Raw genomic sequence first — 21662 nt, forward strand, 5'->3', positions numbered from 1 at the left:
CGCCGCTTCACATGGATCACGTACCGTATTTTTTTTATCCTAAATCAGATTGCATGTACTTCTATAAATTTTTCTCTAAAGAATTTATATTGTCTTTTTCTTAAAATCTGGCCAGATTTGCAAACAGATCTGTGTTTGGGTTGGCTTTGTGGCTTCCAGTGAAATTAAAAAATCAAGATCACGGTGTTATTGTTGATTGTTTAATTTTAGTATTCTCCAATTTACTTTGTATAATCTGTAGTGTATAGTGAATTGCTCTTTTGCTTTTAACTGAAGTCCTGTTCCTTCACTTAGTGGAGAGCACTTCACTGTGCAACCCGGATATTGATGAGCATGTGGTATCTGAGGTCCTGTCTGTTGCTGTTGTTGACCGTTCTCTGCTCTTCCCTCTGTGTTGCAGGTGGCAGCGACTCTGAATAACCTCGCAGTTCTTTATGGCAAAAGAGGGAAGTACAAAGAGGCCGAACCGCTGTGTAAGAGAGCTCTGGAGATCAGAGAAAAGGTGCGGGCAAAGGAAGGGTGCTCATTGTCTTGAGATGCAGTGTTTTAAGTTTTGAGGAATGACCACTGTGGTATATTATGACTGACCATTTACTGAAAATAACTCATTTGATGAAGGATAAGGTGGACAGCCCACAAAACACAGGCAGATGAGCCCATTCAGACCGGTGTTTAAGAGGAGTGAGTGGGTGTTTAGGGGCCCCTGGGTGGCTCAGTCACAAGCGTCCGAGTCTTGGTTTTGGCTCAGGTCGTGATCTCAGAGTCGTGAGATCGAGCCCTGCATCGAGCTCTGTGCACAGTGCGGAGTCTGCTTGAGATTCTCTGCCCCTCCTGCTCACGCGCACACGCTGCTCTCTCTCTCTCTTTCAAAAATAAATAAATCTTAAAAAAAAAAAAAAAGAGTGGTTTCAGTCTTCGTGCCCTCCCGGCCTGATGTGGCCTAGAAATGACCGCAGGAGGAGGAGCTCCTGAGGACTGGCTGTGGAGAGGGAGAAACAGGCTTCCCGTGGAGCAGGGAGCCCGATGCGGGGCTCGATCCCAGGACCCTGGGACCATGACCTGAGCCGAAGGCAGACGCTTAACGACTGAGCCACCCAGGCGCCCGGTGTCATGGGTATTCATGCCAGCTGCTGCAGCTCTGCTAATTAGGTGTTGGGGAAAATGTGGCTTGTTAATCTCAGCAGGCGGGAGGCTCCGGTGTTAAGTCCAGGCCATGAATGACCAGGGGTAGTATTTTTAATTGGTATTTTCTGTGATTATTTATCAGTAATACTGCGAGACATTTAATTTTTGGCCATATGGCAAGGAATTGGGAAAGGGGAAATAAAAGGGGCTCATCATCAAATTATGCAGGAAAACTTTTCTCATGCCACCGTCTGCATGATATTTATGAATTAAAATGGTCAGATTTTGAGTGCAGAGGACCTCTGGGTCTTAGTGGGAAGGTATACGTAGGCTGAATGCAAGAGCTGGAGATTCCCTTTGAAGGCTTGCACACATAGGGAAGAGTCTTGTGTGATAGCTCAAGTCAGAAACGGCTCTTCCAGAACTTGGGGGTCATACTGACATAACCTTTATACAACCATTTCCTGGTTTCAGGCTGTGCATACTAATGCCCCCTGTGCCAGTCCCTGTGTGGGGTTACTGTAAGGATGAAAAGTTGAGAGTGTGTAGGGAGATCAGTACAGTCTCCTCCCACCTGCCAAGAGTATGAGTTCTGGCTGTTTTTCTTGGTGCAGAGCACGGGACTGTGAGCCTGGACATTGGGCACAGCCATGTTTGTGTTGAGAAGGACCCTTCTCATAGTGGGTGGAGAATGGACTGGATGGCACTGAAACAGATCGGCGTTTCTAATATGCACTTTTTTGTTCCCAGGTTTTGGGAAAGGATCACCCCGACGTTGCCAAGCAGTTAAATAACTTGGCCTTACTGTGCCAGAATCAGGGCAAGTACGAGGAAGTAGAATATTATTATCAAAGAGCCCTCGAGATCTACCAAACAAAACTGGGGCCCGATGACCCCAATGTGGCCAAAACGAAAAATAACCTGGTACGTGGACAGAGGTGCAGTCTGTGGGTAGAGCCAGAACTGCTTCCTTTTTTGAACTCTGAGCTTTGTTTTGTCATTTAACCTATAGATAAGAATGTGTGTTTCATTTACATATGAAGTTACTAAGTACTTTATTTTATTTTAAGGCATCCTGCTATCTGAAGCAAGGAAAATTCAAGCAAGCAGAAACACTGTACAAAGAGATTCTCACTCGTGCACACGAAAGGGAGTTTGGTTCTGTAGATGGTAAGGACTCTACTACCGCTTCTAAGCAGATACGGTTGTTAGGGTGCATTAAGAATGATGATTTCCAGCTGGAACTTGGTAATACCAAGTCGTCATCGTATTTTCAAGGTAGAATTCAGTTTGAATTTTAGAAATGATTCTGTAGATAGCGCTGAGAGGAGAGAGTGTGGCACAGTCTGAGTGGTCATAGGCTCATTCATTCATTCATTCATCTACCATCCAACACGGTGAACACCTGCATCCTTGCCCTGGTCACCAATTACTCAGTGGGGTCGCGTGCCTTGTGGTCAGGGGTGATGGGCCACCTGCCCCACATCTCTCTGAGTTGCCCTCTCCAGAGTCCAGGCTTGCTTTGTGCAGAACTCAGAGCACCAACTCCAGAAAGCCTCTCTGGAGGCATCAGCACTTTCTGGAATTATTCTGTTATCCTGGTTCTCAGATTGCCGGCAGGGAGCAGTAGTATCCGCACCATGTGTGACCTGTCAGAAATGCAAATGGTTGACCCCATCCCAGGCCTGCTGGGTTACTTGTCTAAAAGAGCCAAGGCCTGTCTCCATATTCCTTAGGTACTTAATATACAGTTTTGGAATAAATATAGGATTTAAAGTGCTCAATAAAACAATGTGTGTGTGTTACATAAGGCATTTGCCCCCTGCATCAGGTGTTACATAAGGCTTTCGGAATGAGGACAGTTGTTACTGCTGTGCAGGAAACCTCAGGATGCGTAGGGAAAGAGGTTTTGCTGAATGTTTTCATTTATAGAGTTTCTAGAAACCACTTGTGAAAAATCTTTGAAGCGTGTGAGGTTTTTTTCCCTCTGTTAATAAGTGGGACAGTAAATCTCTTTTTATTCTCAGAACACAGTAATGCCCCAGGCTCACCATCGTGAGCATGGATTCTGTTTGCAGTTGTTGTGGGCTGGGGCAAATATCCTCACCTAACCGCAGAGGCCATGTGGATTTTGTAGTGATTCCAGGGCATTTCCTTAATGCTGCTTTTTAAAAATTCTGTTCTTGGGGAATACTTATTCCCTTATGATTTGCTAGCTGCTTTTTGATAAAAATAGTAGCATGAAGTCCAGTTGAGTTCTAGTTAAAAGCAGTTTTCCTGTATTTGGATTTGCCCTCCATACAAATGTTTAAACATAGGACAGAAGTCATTTTTTCTTTCAGCAAGATGCAAAAGTGTCCTGTTGCTGTCAGCGTATGACCTTCAGTCTCCCAGGGGCCTCTGCTGCTCACAGTGCGCACACTCAGTGCGTCACCTGCTGGGTTGTCTGGGAATCATGCCCTGTTAGCTTGCGGTGCACTTGGCTGTTCTGGCAATAGAATTATTTCAGTAAAGCTCTGACTGCACTCACAGTACTATTAGTAAGCTTTACATACCGTTCACTCTCCTAGAACCAATATTTGAAATGGGTTTTCATTTTCTTCTGTGACACGGCAAGTGATAATCATACGACTAGCTATGTACTAGTCTTTCCGAGAGGCGGTCTCAGTGTGTAATCACATTTAATTTTCTGAACAGTCTGGTGAAGTGGGTCAAACCTTTACCCATTTTAGGAGTGAGGACACTGTAGATGAAGTGACTGGTCCAAGGCTTGGTTGTTAGTGAGTGGCTGGACCGGATGTGAGCACGGGTTTCTTCCCCTGGAAACTGAAACAGGTCCTCATTGCGAGAATCCTTGAAAATTCATGCAGAGACAGCACCTGAAAATCACCAATGATTTCAGCACCTAGATACATTTTTTAACATTTGTGTCTTTCTGTGCTGATTGATTTACATATTTAAAACCATATTTTACATATAGTCATGTATACTTATTTTCCCTACTTGTACCTCAAGTATTTTTCTTTCTTTCTTTCTTTTTTTTTAAAGATTTTATTTATTTGACAGAGAGAGACACAGTGAGAGAGGGAACACCACAAGCAGGGGGAGCGGGAGAGGGAGAAGCAGGCTTCCCACAGAGCAGGGAGCCTGATGCGGGGCTCGATCCCAGGACCCCGGGATCATGACCTGAGCCGAAGGCAGACGCCCAACGACTGAGCCACCCAGGCGCCCCACCTCAAGTATTTTTCATAGCATAAAAATTTTTCAGAAATTTCACTTTTGAGATTGCTTATTCTCCATGGTGTGGGCACATTGGTTGTCTAGAAACTTTAGATGGAGTGGTATGGTTAAGGTTCTCAAAAGTTAAGACTTTAAGAGAATATTGATTAGTATCTTTCTCCACTTTGCTCCCGGCATCTTCCCCTTTTCTTATTTGTTTAATGCTGCCTTTCTCAAATTCTAAATACTCCCCAGCGTTCTGTGAACATTCTAGCATTAGAAGTCTCATCGTAGGGGCCCAAGCGTTTGTCGGCATCTTTGACGGCTGCCTGCCCTGTGTAGGTACGTTGGATTGTGTGTCTTCTGTTCACAGCGCTGCATGTGAATGGCCATCTGCTTGTTTCTTCCGCCCTCATAGGCTCCACCGTGAACTTCCTCTGTCCAAATTGTAAGAAGTAACACCTGAGAAGGATCACATGAGAAACAAAAACCTTGCAATCATTGAAACTTGACAGCCTCTACTCAGTGGGTCCTATCATGCTTCAATTTTATAGTATGTTATTTTTTCTCCCCTAGATGAAAATAAACCCATTTGGATGCACGCTGAAGAAAGAGAAGAATGCAAAGTAAGAATACACTGTTTTGGGAGATTGTCTAAATTGGATATATTGCTTTAAAGATAATTATTCACTTGTTATAATTTAGGGAAAGCAAAAGGACGGGACATCTTTTGGAGAGTATGGCGGCTGGTACAAAGCCTGCAAAGTTGATAGGTATGTCTTTTTTTCTTTAAGATTTTTTTTATTTTAGATAGAGCAAGAGCGAGTGAGTGAGCAGGGGGAGGGGCAGACAAGGAGGGAGAGGGACAAGTGGACTCCACGCTGAGCGCAGAGCCTGACACGGTGCTCGATCTCACAACCCTGAGATCATGACCTGAGCTGAAATCAAAGAGTTGGATGCTCAGCTGACTGAGCCACCCAGGTGCCCCAATAGGTATGTCCTTTTAACTGAAGAAACATAACTGCCCTGGAAGGTGCTAGTGCTTTAAGGGCAGCTTGTAAATGACTGAACGTGGAAAGTTCCTTCAGGTGGTACGTGTGCACAGTCCCGTAACTTTGTAGATGAGGTAACGTACCTACACACAGCTCACTGAAGTATAGGTGAAGTTCAGGTTCTGTCCATTACAGAAGAAGAACTTACTAGAATTTTACAATTAAAGTACTGTAGAAATTTCAAAAATATTTCTCACAAACTTATCTGTTAGTGCTTTAGATTTTGTGCTATTGATAGTAGTTGTTCTAAAACTTGTATTTAATAGTTCTGTGTATCCTGTGCTTTCTTACAGTCCAACTGTTACAACTACTTTGAAAAACCTTGGGGCACTTTACAGACGTCAGGGCAAATTTGAAGCTGCAGAAACATTGGAAGAAGCAGCCATGAGGTCCCGTAAACAGGTCAGTGACCTGCCTTCTGTTTTTAACTCACCTGTTAGACCTTTGAGTGTAATGACTCTTTTATGTAACTTGTCGAGAGCTTGATTTAGAAGTAGGAAATATTTAATATTTTAGTTTGCGCAAAGAAAATTATATTGTTTAAGAGACCGTAACTATGACGCCGAAAGCATAAGCAGCAAAAGAAAAACTCGATCAATTAGATTCACCAAAATTAGAAATGTTTGTGCATTTAGGACACCATCAAGAAAGTGAAGACACCCACAGAGATGGGTGGAAGTATTTGCAAATCACATCTGATGAGGACCTAGTATCCAGAATATATAAAGACAGAAGGATCTCCTAGTTTAAAAATGAGCAAAGGAGCTAAATAGACATTTCTCTGAAGATGGCACACAAGCACATGAAAAGATATCCGCGTCCTTCGTCATTAGGGAAATGCAAATCAGACTGCAGCAAGATACCACTTCACACCCAGGAGGATGGCGCGAATCAAAAGGCAGACAAAGTCGCAGGTGTGAGGGACGGACGGAGCACGGGGCACTCCCGGGGGCCGCCGCTGGGGGTGTAGCTGGATGGTGCGGTCCCCGTGGCTGCTTCGGAAGGTAAACGTACAGCTGCCGAAGCGCTGTCCTCCCTCCGCTGAGAGGTTGTAGTCAGGCTGAGATGCTGTTCGTGAGGAAACGCGGAAAAGGCCTACTTGTTGCCCTGTAATGAGGGGGTTTCAGAGTAATGAGTAAATGTATTGCTCTGCATGCGTGTGTGTGTCCCTGTGTATAAACAGGTACAACTATGAAGAGGACAGGTGTGGTTTCGGTTTCTATTTTTAGGATTGGAGAGGCAGGTGTGAGTTTTTCCCTGCCTCAGTGGTATAGATGTCGGTGCTGACCACTGTTTGGGATAAAAATTACCCACATATGCCTGAGAATTCTTCTCTTTTGAAAGAGTCCGTGCGGAATGATGAGAGCAGACCCGGTGGAGGTGGTGGCCCCGGCAGAGCCCGTCTTCGGTCCCGTCATCCTTCGGGGGTCTTCTGACTCTGGAGGGCTGCGTGGGGGAGAGCGCCCTGGGGCGTCGGCAGCCCTGCCGGGGGTCTGGCTGTGCGTGCGCCGCCCCGGGGGGGAGGGTGGCTTAGGCGGTCTTGGTGCCCACCTGGCTCTGGAGTGCGGTGACCACTCATCTACAGGAGTCGTGCCCACAGTTCGGGCTTCGTTTTCAAGTGCTGGGATGGTGTGTATCAAACGAGCCGAGTCTGGGGGATCAGGAGTTGTAGAAATTTATTTGTTTGTTTTAAAGATTTTATTTATTTATTTGATAGAGACACAGTGAGAGAGGGAACACAGGCAGGGGGAGTGGGAGAGGGAGAAGCAGGCTTCCCGCTGAGCAGGGAGCCCCATGCGGGGCTTAATCCCAGGACCCTGGGACCATGACCCGAGCCGAAGGCAGACGCTTAACCATCTGAGCCCCCCAGGCGCCCCAGGAATTGTAGAAATGTAGAGGAAGGTTGTCTGTGCTCTACCGGGACCGGTGCCCTCCTGCTGGGTGAGGGCCCGCAGTCGGCCTTACCGTCGAGTCACAGCGGTACGCCGTGTGCCGGACGGGTGTGCCTTCTGAGGAGGACACTATGGAAGTCGGTACCGGTGCCGTACTTGCCCCAGCTGCTGGGCTTAAAATCCCATTTAGAATATGGAACGTGTTGCGTCTGGGTCATTCGAACTGAAACGCACGTGGAGAGCAGTCTCTGCCGTGTTGTAGCTCAGCGATGTTTTAGCTCGAGCGTGCGCGGGCCCTCCCTGCCCAAATGAGGGGAGAGCTTGCAGCTCTCCTCGCTCCCTGACGTGGGCGGGGGGGCGCGTTGGGGCGTTTTCCCAGCATCCTTCTGTGAGACTTGGCAAGCAGAGAAGTGGAGAGAATTGTACGCTTGTGTGCCTGCCTCCCAGATCCCGTCATGAATGTTCATTGCTCTCGGGCACATCACCTCCATCACTCTGTCCACCAGGCCTTTTCTGGGCAGAGCATTTCAAATTTGTATACATCAGTATGTTTCCTTGTAAATACTTTAAGTGTGCAAATCACTCACGGGAGCCCAATATTTGTTTTCTTTTTTAAATTTGACGTAAACTTTACGGAGGGTGAAATGTGTAAGTCTTAAGTATATATTCCTGAGAAGCACTCTTCTGTGTTTAAGAACTGTTTTCATGTTTTTTTCCCCCGGGTGAAGCTTAGCTGTCTTAGAAACCCTTCATCAGGGTTCAGTTCTAATGGCTCCAACCCTTTCCCCCTTGCCTGGCTCCCAGGGTCTTGACAATGTTCACAAACAGAGAGTAGCTGAAGTGCTGAATGACCCTGAGAACATGGAGAAGCGCAGGAGCCGGGAGAGCCTGAACGTGGACGTGGTCAAGTACGAGAGCGGCCCTGACGGAGGGGAGGAAGTGAGTATGAGCGTAGAGTGGAACGGGGTAAGTACAGTACACAGCCACCAGCGTGCGCAGGCAGGCGCTTGTCTGTCGCCGGGAGGCCGCCTGGGCCACGCTCCCAGCAGGAGTGCTGTCCCGCAGTTTCCTCCGGGCTTACATGCTAGACACTGTCCTTTTTTCAAATTAAGTATGAATTAAGCTTTTTGTAAGTGCTTATCTTCTGCTAATAATGAAGTCTGTTTGTTCGAAGTGGTCATTTTCTTTTCTTTAGGGACCATGAAAGCTGTTTGGCTTAACTTTGAGCACTTAAATGCTGATTGAGTGTCCTGGTTATTTAGAGCCATAATCCATAACCTGGTTTTATTTTAATGTTAGGATTAGTGTGGCAGAAAACTAACTCGCTTTTTTAACTTACCCATTTTCATTGCTAACTCCAGTGCTCCTAATTTCACTGACCAGGCTGCTGTAGATTTTGTGAGATTTAAATTCCTTAAAGGGAAATGATGTTTTGAACAGAGCTTGTCTCTAGAGAAGAACAGGCTGGGGCAGCTGCTCTGCATGGCCCACCGCGGTGCTGTGTCCTGTTCCCCCTGAGGGTCCCACGGCTCATCTCTCTTCACAGTCCTCTGCCAGAGGTTTTCGGATCCAGAACACGTGCCCGTGTTTGGAACATGTCGCTCCTGGCTCTGCCTCTGGGTTTCACTGGTTTGACTTGATGGAAATTTTCACCACTGCTGTTTATCCAGTGGTTGCCAAAGAGCGTGTGGCCTCCTGGACATTTTTTTCTAGTGAACGTTGGTCACACATGGGTAATACTTTTGTACGTTGAGCTGGTGTCTTTGGAATTTTGCTTTTATCAGGGAGAGTTGAATGCAGGATTAGGTGCACGATCAATTTTTTTTTTTTGAAGTCGCAGTAGGTGCAGTTTGATTAGGTAATTGTGCATATGTTTTGCCAAATAGTAATCTTGGGCTTTCCTATGCTCTGTCTTTGAATGTATTTATTTTTGGGATTTTCTAATAGCTGGAGTGGTTTGGTAAGGATGAGACATTTTCTACAATAATGGTAGTGGCCAAAATTTCAGGGAGAGAGCGTCTTTTTGACTGTCTTTATCTGGCAGCTGCCTTGCTTTGGTGTTTCCTATGCCAAGACAACCAATCAGCATCTGCTTTGACCATTCTCCATTGGGCAGTCGTCTAACACATAAATGATGATGGCTGGGCCCTCCTCTCGCCCGCATCTGGCCACACTGTGTACTGTACTCTCCCCATGATTCCTGTTGTCCTGCATGCCTTGTGGAGAGGGTCATGTCCCTTCTCTAGTCTGTAGAAGCCAGGGTGCAGATTTTGACACTCTTGAATGAAGTTCTGGAGGAACTTTTTCTTGAGACAGTATTTCTAGGTCAATCTTTCTGTGCAGTCCTATAATCAAATTATTGGCAATGCAGAGTTCTGTTACCATCTTCAAGACTGAGACTCAGGGGTGAGAGCGAGCTGCTTTCCATCCAGCCCGTGGAGGGCTGGCAGGCGGCTTCCCGTCAGGCCTGCTGCTGGAATCACAGAAGCGGTCCCTCCCGAGTGCACGCTTGGCCCTCCTTCCTTTCACATTTCCTCTCTCGCTTTGGACATGCTCTCACTTAGGACACTCACACACGGGGCTTTTGACACCTTTTTACTTGACTCTTGGACACTAGAGGCTCTGCGTCTCTGACAGAATCCATCGCAGGGCTCATCAATCGGCAGTGGTCCACTGGATGAAGGAATCTAGATCCCAGATCTCAGGTCATCCTGTGCAGTGGTTCCAAACTCGCTTTGAGCAGCAGAAGGGGCCCTTTCTTCACAGAGAGTCTGAGATCAAGCAGCGGGTGACTCTGGAACTGCCCAGGTTACCCAGGGGATAGCCGCCCGGGCTGGTGTGCTCACCGCCAGGCCCCTGAGGCCCCTGCTCAGACTCAGCCCACCGCTGCCTGCGCAGGAAGGCCTGGCTCGCAGGTTCTGAGAAGGTGGTGCCGAGCTCTCCCGACATTTGGTTGGAATTTTCATTTTCAAAGTGCGCAGTGGTTGTTGGAGAGGCAGCGCAGGCGGTGTGCACACACACGGGGTTTGAGTCAGCCCGATTGGGGTGCAGGCACGTGCGACTAAATGCGAGTCCACTGCGGCCCCCGCGTTGGTCTTTGTCCAGGTGTGAGACTCAATGTCTCAGGCCCTCAGAGTGGCAGTGAGGAGCTCCTGCGATGACAAGGCACGCGGTTGAGAACAGCTGCCGCCCACAGCCATTTACCTGTGTGCAGCGAGGTTCTGGTGCCGGGCAGTCCAGATGAACTGGAAACGGACTGGGAGTTCAGGTGTCAGGGGCTAGACTTGTCATCTGTAATTTCATATTTCAAGTTGTGGGTTCTGTAAAGGTGGCTTCACTGTTCTTACTGGTTTATGTTCTTCTAAGAACTTGTTACACATTTATAATGAGAAAATGCCACCTAGATTTACTTATATTGGGGTTCTGCATTAGATTTTAAGTTTTTTAAAAAGGGTTTCAGTGCCCTTTAAAAAGTTTAAAAACTGCTACTGTAGGGAAAAGCATCGTGTTGCTGTGTGGGGCAGGTGCTCTTTCAGTGGGGAGGACGGCAGTCCCGTTCCATTGCCACAGCCGTGTACGTGAGACCGAGCGGGTGTGATTGGTCGCAACATTCAGAGTAACATGTAAAACAGTGAGCAGTGTGGGCAGAGTCAGGCAGTCCAGGTTCCAGTCGCACCCTGCAGATGGGGGAAGTCTAGGTCAGCACAGATTTCATGCTGTTAAAATACAAGAAAAGTAGGGTTACTGAATGTACTGTAATCATTCATAATGAGATTTCTGGATCAAGTTCTTAGGGACGTGCAGTTCTGTTCTATTAAAATATATACTATTAAGATGGTGATTAAAGGACTTTAAAATGTAACTTTCTCAAACTTATTTTTGTATAAATAGTACACAGAGCTGAAAGTCATTGTCAAGATAAGTCCGAGTTTTCTGGTCCCGCTAAAAGCGCAAATGCTGTGTGCAAAGAAGTCCTTTCTGGCTAGCTTGGATTCCCTTTACCCTCTGTGCACATGGCTGCCATCCCCTCCGAGGGCTGCTGGGACCATCCCTGGAGCCTGGGCCCCTCGCACACGTGGGAGCCCTGCACTGCGCGGTTATGAAGTGATCATACTTGCAGCCGTCCCACTAGGGCCCCAGGAAACATCACGTCCTCCATTCTGTCCGCCTTCTCCACTCTGACCTTTTTGTTTCTGACATGCCAGTTCCCTGCGGGGCCCTTCAGAAGGAGCCTGCCCCACCCGCACCCCGTGTTAGGGCTTGTTTTCCAAAGACACTGAACTCTTGCCCAAGATGACTGAGGAATGGGTTAGTATATGCTGTTAATTAGAAATAAAGTTTTGGTTTTAAAAATTATATTAGGAAGACAACTGGAATATAACAAAGAAAAAATAAAGAACAAATCACCTGAACTCTATAGGTCATAATTATTGCCATGCGTTTCTTAGCCAGTACACTACACTATTCATTTCTGTTCAGAAACCCACTTTTTTGATGTAAGTATCCTTTCATGGCAATATAAAGAAGTAGACTGTTTTTGAAAGAGTTACAATGCAGGAGACCTCCCAGCCCTCCAGCTCTTACTGAATAGAAATCCACCGGGGCTTGGGGTGGGTTTCTGCTGTTGTTCCCGCTGCTTCTGGAGGGCGAGTGCCAGGAGAGGGTGGGCAGCCCGCTCCATCACCCCTTCCCTAGCCAGGTGCTGCGTCCGGAGCCCAGCTCCTGTGCACCTGCTGCTGCAGGGGTGAGGGATGGGGCAGGGGGAGCGCGTGCGTGCGTGTGCGTGTGTGTGTGTGTGTGTGTTCCGGTGAAGTACTTCTGGGATCTGGTCACTCTCCCATAGTCTGCTGAGTGGCCAGACAGGACTGTTCTAAGTAACGCTGTAGTGTGGCAGTGAACTCTGAAATGAACTGCGGGGGGAGGTGTACTGTTTGCAGAATTAACAGTTTAATGTCCTTTTTCTGAAAGAGCAACAAGAACTTATGTTTTCTTGTCCTCCCAACATTCGTGGGGAGTTGGTAACAAATCTTATTTTTCCATTTTAAAGATGAGAAAAATGAAGCTCGGGCTGGTTAAATGACTTGCTGAGCGTCCCATGGTGAGTCAGAGCGGGCGGGGCCTCGGTCCCCGCTGTCCGGGGCTTCATACGAGACCACTGGGGTTCCAGTCTGCTGAGACCCGGGGTGCACTGCTGCCTGTGGAAATCCATTTTCTAGAATTAATCTTATTTTGGATTATCAACTGCATGTTTAAAATGTGCTAAAGACTTCTAAAGTCAGTGGTTTCTTCAAGTTTCTGAACTGTCTAAACTGTTAGTGCTTTTAAGAGAAAGTCCTCCCTGATTTCAGAGAGAACTTTATAGTTTAGGGATATAAAACGATTTCTGATGAAGTTAAAGGTTTAATGAATGGCCTCTTCCTGTGTGTAGCCTTTCTTTTGGTCACTGTCGGATGTTTCTCAATGTGGAATCTCCTTTATGTACGGTTACTGGAAAACCTCGTTACAGTAAGTATCATGGAGATTTCCAGCACAGTGCTAATCCATGCTCGGAAACTGGAATTTTGTTTTGATGATCAGGAGTGATTAGTCTTGATAACGTAAAAGATAGCATACGGCCCAGTACCTCTTGGTACTGGGCTGATAGAAGCAGGCGGAAGGTCATCCCAAATACTAAAGTGATTAAAAGCGCTGCTGAGATTTGTGACCTAGAAATACTGTAAGCCACGCTGCGGTCAGTGGGGGCTGGCTGTGTTCTCACAACGGTTTCACCGGGCTCTCTCTCCGTTTCTGTCTGACAGGCCTAGCTGCCTCATGTGACGTTCACACTGTGTCCTGCATGACGGGCGGCTCCTCCTCCAGCTTTCCTTCTCTCTCCAGCGCTGACTGCTGTGCTTAGCGACCCCTAGGATTCTTGTCAGCGCTCCGCCTCTCTGTGACTGGCCGTTCCTTTCGGTGCTGCTGTCCTTTTTGGGGGGTTCCTTATCTCTGTATACATGTAGCTTTGCCAGATATGTACTTAGTAATATAAACTGTGTTAATAAAAACCATTTACTGTGTGATACATGAGTTTAAGAATTAAGAGCGATTAGTTGTTCACTTTGATCAAAGGTAGTTAGAAGTCTCCCGCAGGTGTTAATGCCGTGGCATGACCGTGACCGTTGAACTAGCTAGGCTGTAGGACTAGGGCATGTGCTGCTCCCGTTGCCCTCCGAGACCGGCGGGGCCACCTGCGCCCCGGGCTCTCCCCTTAGGATCTCGCTCCAGTAGCGTTTGCTGTGTAGTCTCTGTGACATTTTGGCAATTTTGCTTTTCTCCACTAATCTTTAAGTGTTCAGTGATTTGTGTATTTGTGTCTTTCTAACTTCTAATAAACTCACTCCAACTGACCCGTGTCTTGGTGTCTGTCTGCCTAGTAGAACTTCTCACTCTTTCCATGGAATGCGGCATTGCGTAGCTTCTTGAAGGAACGGGGCTACTGTTAATCTCACTAAGTGATTCATTCTGAGAACAGAAGTTGCTTATAGACACATTTTTTTCACTCTCTGCTTTTGATTTTCATACCCAGATACTGCCAAGTGTTCCACTTGTTAATGCCTGGGCCAGTTACGATGAAAGCTGGACAGTTTTTTACTTGCTTCCTACAATGTGTCAGAGGGGTTTTAATGGGATGAGCATTTTATTTAATTTTCCAACCACACTTAAAATCAACATTTAATAAAACCGTTTTTAAAATTTACTAAAGGGGCGCCTGGCTGGCTCAGTCGGGAGAGCGTGCAGCTTTTAATCTCAGGGTCGTGAGTGCAAGCCCCACACTGGGTGTAGAGAATACTTAGTTACTTACTTACATAAATAAATAAATAAATAAATAAATATTTTAAAATGAAATTTACTGAAGAAGCAGTACATCTAAGTACTGCATGTACACAAAAGTGTTAAAAAAAGAGTTGTCTCTGTCATCTCTCAGTGGTTTGGGTCCAGTACTGTTACATGGACCAGATGCTTCCGTTTTTATTAAACGTAGAATTTGGTTTTGGTGATCTTCAAGAAGCAGCGTTAATTTTCTTGAGACTTTTTCTGTGTGTGACCTTTTTTGTTTCAAAACAGCAGTATGATTTTGGGGGATGTTTTTTGTTTGAACTTCTTCATGTCCAGAGGTTTTTCATGATCATTGGATTATCTTGACTGAAATTTAGAATGGATAGATTTCTATTTAAAGTGTATTTATAGACATGGCCAACTGGTAATTTCCGTGGCCACCGTATTGCCAGCAAGTCACAGACAAGTAGGTCAACCGTGATGTGAATTCTTGTTTCCATTCAGCTTTGCTTCTCGGGAGGCCGGGAGAGGACCGTCTGCAGTTTCACATGTGTTCACGTTTCTTTCAGGATGGCACTGGATCTTTAAAGCGCAGTGGTTCCTTTAGCAAACTCCGGGCTTCAATTAGACGCAGCAGTGAGAAGCTGGTTAGGAAGCTGAAGGGAGGAAGTTCTCGAGAGAGTGAGCCAAAGAACCCCGGGTAATTATCCGTCTGCAGCCCTGCTGACCGCCCCGCCGCGCGGCGCCCAGCGGCCCTTCCTCCCCAAGCCGTCCCCGCTGCTCCTCACGTCTCCGCCCTGGGGCTGGAGCAGCTCCCGGCCTGTCTCTTCGCTTCCTGGAGAAGGAACTGCGGAGCTTCCTGTGGCGGGGCCAGGAGGGCGGGGGCCTCCCGAACAAACCTGTGCCAGTCTGCGGTTTGGGTGTTGCGTGTTCAGAGAAAGCCTTAGCAGTGACAAGGGGGAGCTTCGGAGGAAAACACTGAGCACATTCACGTGTTGACTCCAGAGAGCTGCTGTTTCTTTTTTTAAATTAGTACTAGTTTAAATCCTTTAAAATTAGTTTTGAAAATCCCTTTAAAATCATAACGGTAGCCATGACTATATGAGACTCACAGGTATTAATGTAGGGAGAATAATGTTTTAAATAGAAGGATTACAGATTCAGGACTTTAGTATAAGGAGTTTCTTTAGGAATAAAAAAACAAAAACAAAAACACATTTTCCGTGTGTTTAAAAGAAGGTGCACTCCTGAGTCTTAGAGTCTTTTGAACGATAACATTGAAGTTGTCGAAGGAATTTGGTTCTGAGGTATTCTGTTCTTTATAAGGTGCACCAGAGTGTTAACAATCTGCCCCCGTTTCTGGGTTATTTCTGATGTAAACAGCATCTTGTTTGGGATGCATTTCTCACAGAGGCACTGCTCTATCAGCTGTTCGTGAAACTCTGAATTCCTAAGTGGTGCCTTCTTTTTATTTTATTTTATTTTATTTTATTTTTTTAAAGATTTTATTTATTTATTTGAGAGAGAGAAAGAGCACATGAGAGGGGGGAGAGTCAGAGGGAGAAGCAGACCCCCTGCCGAGCAGGGAGCCCGATGTGGGACTCGATCCCGGGACTCCAGGATCATGACCTGAGCCGAAGGCAGTCGCTCAACCAACTGAGCCACCCAGGCGCCCGTGGTGCCTTCTTTTTAAAGATTGAGTCTGAGTAAAACTCTGTTGTACAGTGACTCCACCTTCCCTTCTGTGGGCAAGAAGTCTCCCGCTGCTGAGACTGGGAAGCGGGGTCCCTTCATACGACGTGTCGGAGACCTGAGGGTAGGGGCTCTTCCAGCTGCTTCCTGTGTTGTTTTGAGGGGTGTCCAGTCTCGTTCTTGTCTCTGTCATGACGGCATAGCTCCTGAGACCCCTGGACTCCCGGTGCTGCCCTGCAGGCTCAGCCCCCAGCTGGGGAGCAGAGGCCCAGGTGTGCTGTCCGCCCTGTCCCCCCAGGCGTCTCTGCTGATGGACGCACATGGTTTTTGATGGCTTGTGAGGCAGGACAAGCGATTTGTATGGGTGGCTGTCACCCTGCTTCTCAGGGATGTTTCCAAGCCTGTTTCTGTAGAGGGAGTCATTTAAACGAGCTCCACACGTTTGTTGTGACGCTGCCTGGAAGATGCAGTGCTGAGAGCCAGCCGGGGCTTCTGGAAGGTTGTAGGGCTGAGCAGCAGACTGCCGTCCTGTCCTGTCTGCCCCAGAGCCTGCGACCCGACAGGTGAATGTGCATCAGGGAGTTGCCTTGGGGATAAAGTGCTTGTTTTAAAATATTTACAGAACTAAATGATAGGTCAACTATCTGCCTCACCGAATTTTGAAAGATTATTTATTTATTTATTTATTTTTTGGGCCACGTTGTAAGGATCTGAACAGACTGTTGAATAGTCGCTTAGTTTTTGTTCCTGGGCTGGATCTGATGAGCGGAAGTGCTCTCCACACGCCGTAATTCGGCTCCTCCAGGGCAAACACACTGGCTGTTGGAGGTTCTGGATGTTTTGAACCTTTTTAAATGCAGAATCCAGTTCTGGCACGGAGTCCTATGACGTGGCCCTTCCTTCCCACGTGACAGAGCTCAGGAGCTTTCTCTCCCCCTCCTGTGCCCTCTTCCTGTCTCGGCCGGGACGTGGCAGTGCGGACGCTCCCCGGTGTGGCCACGCCCGTGCGCACACGTTGTCCCGCGTGGTACTGGACGTGGTACCTTACTGAACTTGATGGAAACTGAAATGGCTCTAGAAATTTTTTCCCATAAAAATGCATAAAACTGAATCGTCTGTCCAGGTAAGAGTAACTGCGTTTGTTCACTGGGCCGGTGGTTCTCAGACCTGAGCATCAGCGTCTCCGGGGGTTTGAACACACTGCTGGGCCCGCCTTCAGTTTCTGATGCAGTGGGGTCTGCGCTCCCGCCCCTCACACCACTGGCCTTTCTGGCAAGTCCGCAGCTGGCGCCCGCACGGCTGGTCTACGGCGACACCTTGAGAACCACCGAACTCGGCGTTCTTCCTGTTTGGTACCCCGCGGCGTGAGGGAAGGGTGAGGATGCAGCTCGCAGAGTCAGGGGAGACGTACCGGCAGGAGTCACATTGTTTACCTTGCTCTTGTAAGGAAGAGAGTTTGAGGAAGAGGGTTGTGTAACTGTCTTAGAAAAAGTCCATTGGCCACTTAAATAATAATAATTGTGCCAGTGCGGTTTGGTTTGATCTTATCCTTTGTTCTTGAGCAGTGCTGTGTAGACAAAACTTGCTCAGAGTTCTAGCAGCACTTACGTAGGATACATGAGGTGGTTGTGTTTGTCCCGGTTCGCGCATTTTGGGAATGAATTTTACTTGAGGTTAAGTGAATTAAGGTCTTTGGCTGCTGGTGTAGTTCATTCAGTGAGAACTTGGTCAGTACCCGCCATGTGGCAGGCGCGGTGCCCGTCGTGGTGCCGGTGGGCACTCGGGTGCTGACCCCGGCCTTAGTGCCCGTGTCTGGTTGTGCTGACCCTTCAACTCAGAGCAGGTGCTGGGGGGTACTGGTCATGTCGTAGGTCAATTTATTGTTACAGTTCCTGTTGCAGATACTTAAAAATAACCATTAATATCAGTTATTTTAACTTTAAAAGCTAAGGTGATTTACTGTCTGAGGGCATCCCTGGTGGTGGTAAGCAGTGATAGTAACTATGACTGTCTGTCATTTAAGTTTAGGTTTTAGGTTATTTGCAGGATATTTCATCAAGTATTTTAAAGGTGTCAAGTGGGAGAAAAAAGTAAATACACATTTAAATCACTCGGTTTCCTTAAAGGTAAAGCCATGAAATTTGTTTTAAATTTTGGTTTCTAAGCAGAGAAATCCTAGCTTCTGAGTGTATTTTGCTAATAAATAATTATTTTTCCTTTTAATATAAAATTTAATATTAAAAATACATAAAGTACACGAATATATGTAGATACTGAGCTTCAAGGGGTCTCTCTTTTACATGGTCACTTAGGGTGAGTGGTGGGTTTTGGAGGAGGCTCCAGGCTCCCTTCTTAAAACTGATGTGACCTGCCCTGCAGACTCAGGCCCAGCCAGAGGGCTGCGCGGGCAGAGCTTCTTGGCTCCTCCACGAGCCAGGCTTCAAATTGTGGACGTATGAGGACACGTGGAATTTACACATAGTACTTAAGACGAATACTTTGCTGAGACAGATGCAGAGAAACTGTGCTTTTTCTCTACTGGGCTTTAAATATGGATACACGCGGGGCGTCTGTGTTAAGAACTGGGCAGACACCCCAGTCCGAGAGAGGCCCGCTCTCCACGAGGGATGGCTCCCCCCACCGTGACAGAGGCCTTGGGGGTGTCTTTGCTGTGTTTGCCACCCCTGGTTGACTGACGCGCTGGTTTGTCCTTTTGCATGTCCACTGCCCTGTTGGCAGCATGAAGCGTGCCAGTTCCCTGAATGTCCTTAACGTGGGCGGCAAGGCCGCTGAAGACCATTTCCAAGTAAGGAGCCCTGCCCCACTCAGTGCCCTTGACTACCCAGCGCAGGGAGCTGGGCGGCCGCAGGCCCTTCCCGGGCACCACTGCAGCCTCCGACGGCCTTGGGGGGACACTTCAGTATTTTCTGGGTCTTAGAGAAAGAGGCGTCATAATGATATTTCCAGATTCTGCATTAATTTGATGACATAAATTGTGGGAATGTGCGTATCTGGACATTCTCAGTATACTCATGATCTTTGAATACTTTGATTAAGCTAATTAAAATTTAAATATTCTGATAAAGTAGTATCAAAATTTGGTCACTTAATGTGTATTAATTTGTATGATTTTAGCCTCTGGTAAGTTTGTAACTAATTCATTGTCCATTTAAGCTGTTGTTCAGTGTTTTAAAACTATTAGACCTTTACTAATGTAACTGACATATTGTCACTTTTACACCCAATCTTTAGCACTTTTTTTGGTGTCCCAAGGCTTGCATGAACCTGTCACCTTCACATTTAAAACCGTTGGCACCTTCTTCTAATTTTCCGTTTCTTTTCAACGTCTGGTGTGGCTGTCGGGTGCGGCCAAGGGTGCCGAGCAGACCGGGCAGCTGAGCTTACGGGACCGAGAACCTTCTGACTCAGCAGTTACTGCGCGTCCGCCAGCGACCAGACGTCCTGGCCGTTGCACCTCTTAGCAGCCCCGGCCCAGCTGCTCACCCCTTGGGTGCTCACGGGTGGTAGCAGGCCTTCCTCCTCAGCCCCCAGCACCGCAGGAGGTGGCTCTTTCCGGGGTGCTTTCTGCCAGGCCCCCGGTGAGATGTGAGGTGCCGGGAGTGCTGGCCAGTGTGCTTGGAGCGCGCCTGCTCGTGAGAGTAAAAGAGGTGTCGCCGTCCCAAAAGGTCTGGGGTGCACCGGGTCCCGCACCCCTCTCGGTGCTGGCCCGTGTGCACGTGAGCATCAGGATGCCCGAGTGTTGACTTCAGAGCTGTACCGCTGTGATTGTGACCCTGAGACCCCTTCACGCTGGCGTCCCTTGGAGTACGGGTGAAGTGCAGTTTTCCTATTTGTGTTTTCACGCAGGAACGAAATACTTGTCTGGCAGACTCGCGAGCTCTGAGTGCCAGCCACACTGACCTGGCCCACTGAGGGCCGAGGCAGAGCTAGATAAGCCCCCTGAGGCTAACGAAGCACTGAGACCCTCCGAGCTTTGCCACGCCCCTCCCCCTCTGCAGGGGACCCACCTCCCGGCTTGCTTCCTTTCCTGGATAGTGCCGCCGCCAGCTCGTGGGGCTTGGCCCCGAGTTCCGTTAAGCTCGCTGCGGCGCTAGCGACCAAGAGCTGCCGACGCGTGAGCGTGAGACCGGCCGGGCAGGGCGGCCCCCGGTGGCCCACGGTGGCCCTGGCAGCTGGCTTCAGCACGTTCAGGTCGGCTGCTGCTCACGGATGCTTGTCCTTCCTGCCATTAGACCAGAATCGATTTTATACTTTAATACTGTATCCGGGCTGTAAACGGAAGCTCTGGAACTCTGCACCCTTCTGGACTAAGCTTCTGATGAGCTCCGGCAGTGCTGCCTGGAATTCAGGGAGTGGGTGACGCCAGTGGGTCTGGGTCTCTGCTGAGTCCCCGCGCCTGCAGTGTGTCCCCTCCACGGCTCTGCCGGACGCTCCGCGGGCTCCCGAGCCCACCCTGTGGAGCCCGTTTTCCCTCTGCCGGCCCCCGAGTGCTGAGCAGGCAGAGATGTGGGATTCATTTTTAAAAAGCTTTTCTTTGTAGCGTTAAGGAACACGGGGTAGGTTTTACAGGAACATTGCCCAGTCCCCCAGATGCGTGAGGCTCCCGGGTGGGTTTAGAACGTCCTGAGCAGACGACAAGGGGTTTGTGGCTCCTGGTGGCAGCGGCGGTGAGAAGGGCCTCGTCCAGGCCAGTGGGCGGGAGCGTGAAGACGCAGCAGGTAGATGAGGGGGATCGAGAAACTCAGGGCGTCCCTGTGGTGTGCTCCTGCTTGTGACTTTAATGTTCGGTGGTGTCACCGCAAGGGTACATGCCCTTGTTTGTCCTCAGCCACGTCTCCCTCCTGAATTGCACTCTGCGGGGTACGTGCTCACCGGGACTCCCTGAGGGGTCGCCCGGGGGCCTCCACATACTGCACGTGTCCTTCAGGGGCTGCGGGCTGGAAACTGCTCAGAAATGTCCCATCATTTAAGACCACAGGAGCATGTGGCCTCGCCCGCCGGTGTTTGTGGCCGTGCGCTTGTTCCCGCCCAGGGACCGGCGCTCTGTCCTGCCCGCAGGAGCCCGTGCGTCCGGCCTCTTCCCGCAGTGCCCGGCTGGCCCGAGGGACCAGGAGCTGACTTGGTAAACGCTCTCCAGGGGACAGGTTGTGAGACGCTCGAGCCGAGAGAACGCGGGAGCCGCGTCCCCGCAGAGGCCTTGTGCCCTCGAGGCGCGGGGGCTGCCAGGGCGCGGTGTGGCTGCCGGGGAGGGCCCCGGGGCCGCCCCCTCCCCTCCGTCCCCGGTGCTCCTCGGGCCGCGAAGTGGATCCAGTGCATTGGAAACCTACCCCGTTGCCCTTAGTGACGCTTCCACCTGGAGAACATGGGGCTGCGAACGGGATTCACCGTTCCGCTCTCAGGTGGTGGAAACGGGCCGCCGTGCGGGGGCCTCGGTCAGATCGCCCCGCTTGGTTCTCTGAGGGCCGCGCTTGCCTTGTGGGGCTGTGAGGAGTGTGGCCGGGGTGAGAGAAGCCAGGCGGCCTCCTTAAAGCGGGTCCTAAGAAACCTTCCTGTCTCGGGGGACACTGCCTGGAAATCTGTGCTGATTTTTGAACTTGTATCAAAACAGAAACGAGCCTGGTTATCACTACTTCACTCAAGTCTTGTGTGGATTTTAACGTCCTCGGAGAGCGAAGCAGTGGGGGGTGGCTGTCCCTCGTCCGCAACGTTTTCCTTTCTTGGTGAGGCGACCCTTAGAGCGTCAGCACCCACTGTGCATCGTTCCCGTCCTGTTCGAGCCCCGGCCAGCGGACAGGCAGGAGGGGGACAGCCGGCCGCAGTCCGCAGAGCCCCGGCCACGGGTCGT

General features: G+C 48.9%; 1 protein-coding gene across 14 annotated transcripts in view; it reads left to right on the plus strand.

Annotated features, from left to right (window-relative positions):
• Positions 1 to 21662, plus strand: part of KLC1 (kinesin light chain 1) — a 58583-nt gene that overhangs the window by 33578 nt on the left and 3343 nt on the right. The window contains exons 7-16 of one of the 14 annotated variants that reach the window (XR_013440847.1): positions 401 to 502; positions 1876 to 2049; positions 2196 to 2295; positions 4921 to 4970; positions 5050 to 5117; positions 5690 to 5798; positions 8093 to 8254; positions 14674 to 14804; positions 18536 to 18602; positions 19664 to 21537. Coding sequence is in view for 12 of the 14 variants with exons in the window: in XM_036101651.2 (XP_035957544.1) it covers positions 401 to 502; positions 1876 to 2049; positions 2196 to 2295; positions 4921 to 4970; positions 5050 to 5117; positions 5690 to 5798; positions 8093 to 8254; positions 14674 to 14804; positions 18536 to 18602 (963 nt within the window). In the remaining 2 variants the exon portion in view is untranslated. Of the gene's footprint in view, positions 1 to 400; positions 503 to 1875; positions 2050 to 2195; positions 2296 to 4920; positions 4971 to 5049; positions 5118 to 5689; positions 5799 to 8092; positions 8255 to 12335; positions 12387 to 13086; positions 13675 to 14673; positions 14805 to 18535; positions 18603 to 19663; positions 21538 to 21662 lie in introns of those variants that run through there. The other 13 variants (XR_013440848.1, XM_036101651.2, XM_036101652.2 and 10 more) reach the window with 13 other exon arrangements.

The sequence above is a fragment of the Halichoerus grypus genome, chromosome 8 (assembly GCF_964656455.1).
Source record: "Halichoerus grypus chromosome 8, mHalGry1.hap1.1, whole genome shotgun sequence".
Taxonomy (NCBI): Eukaryota; Metazoa; Chordata; class Mammalia; order Carnivora; family Phocidae; genus Halichoerus; species Halichoerus grypus.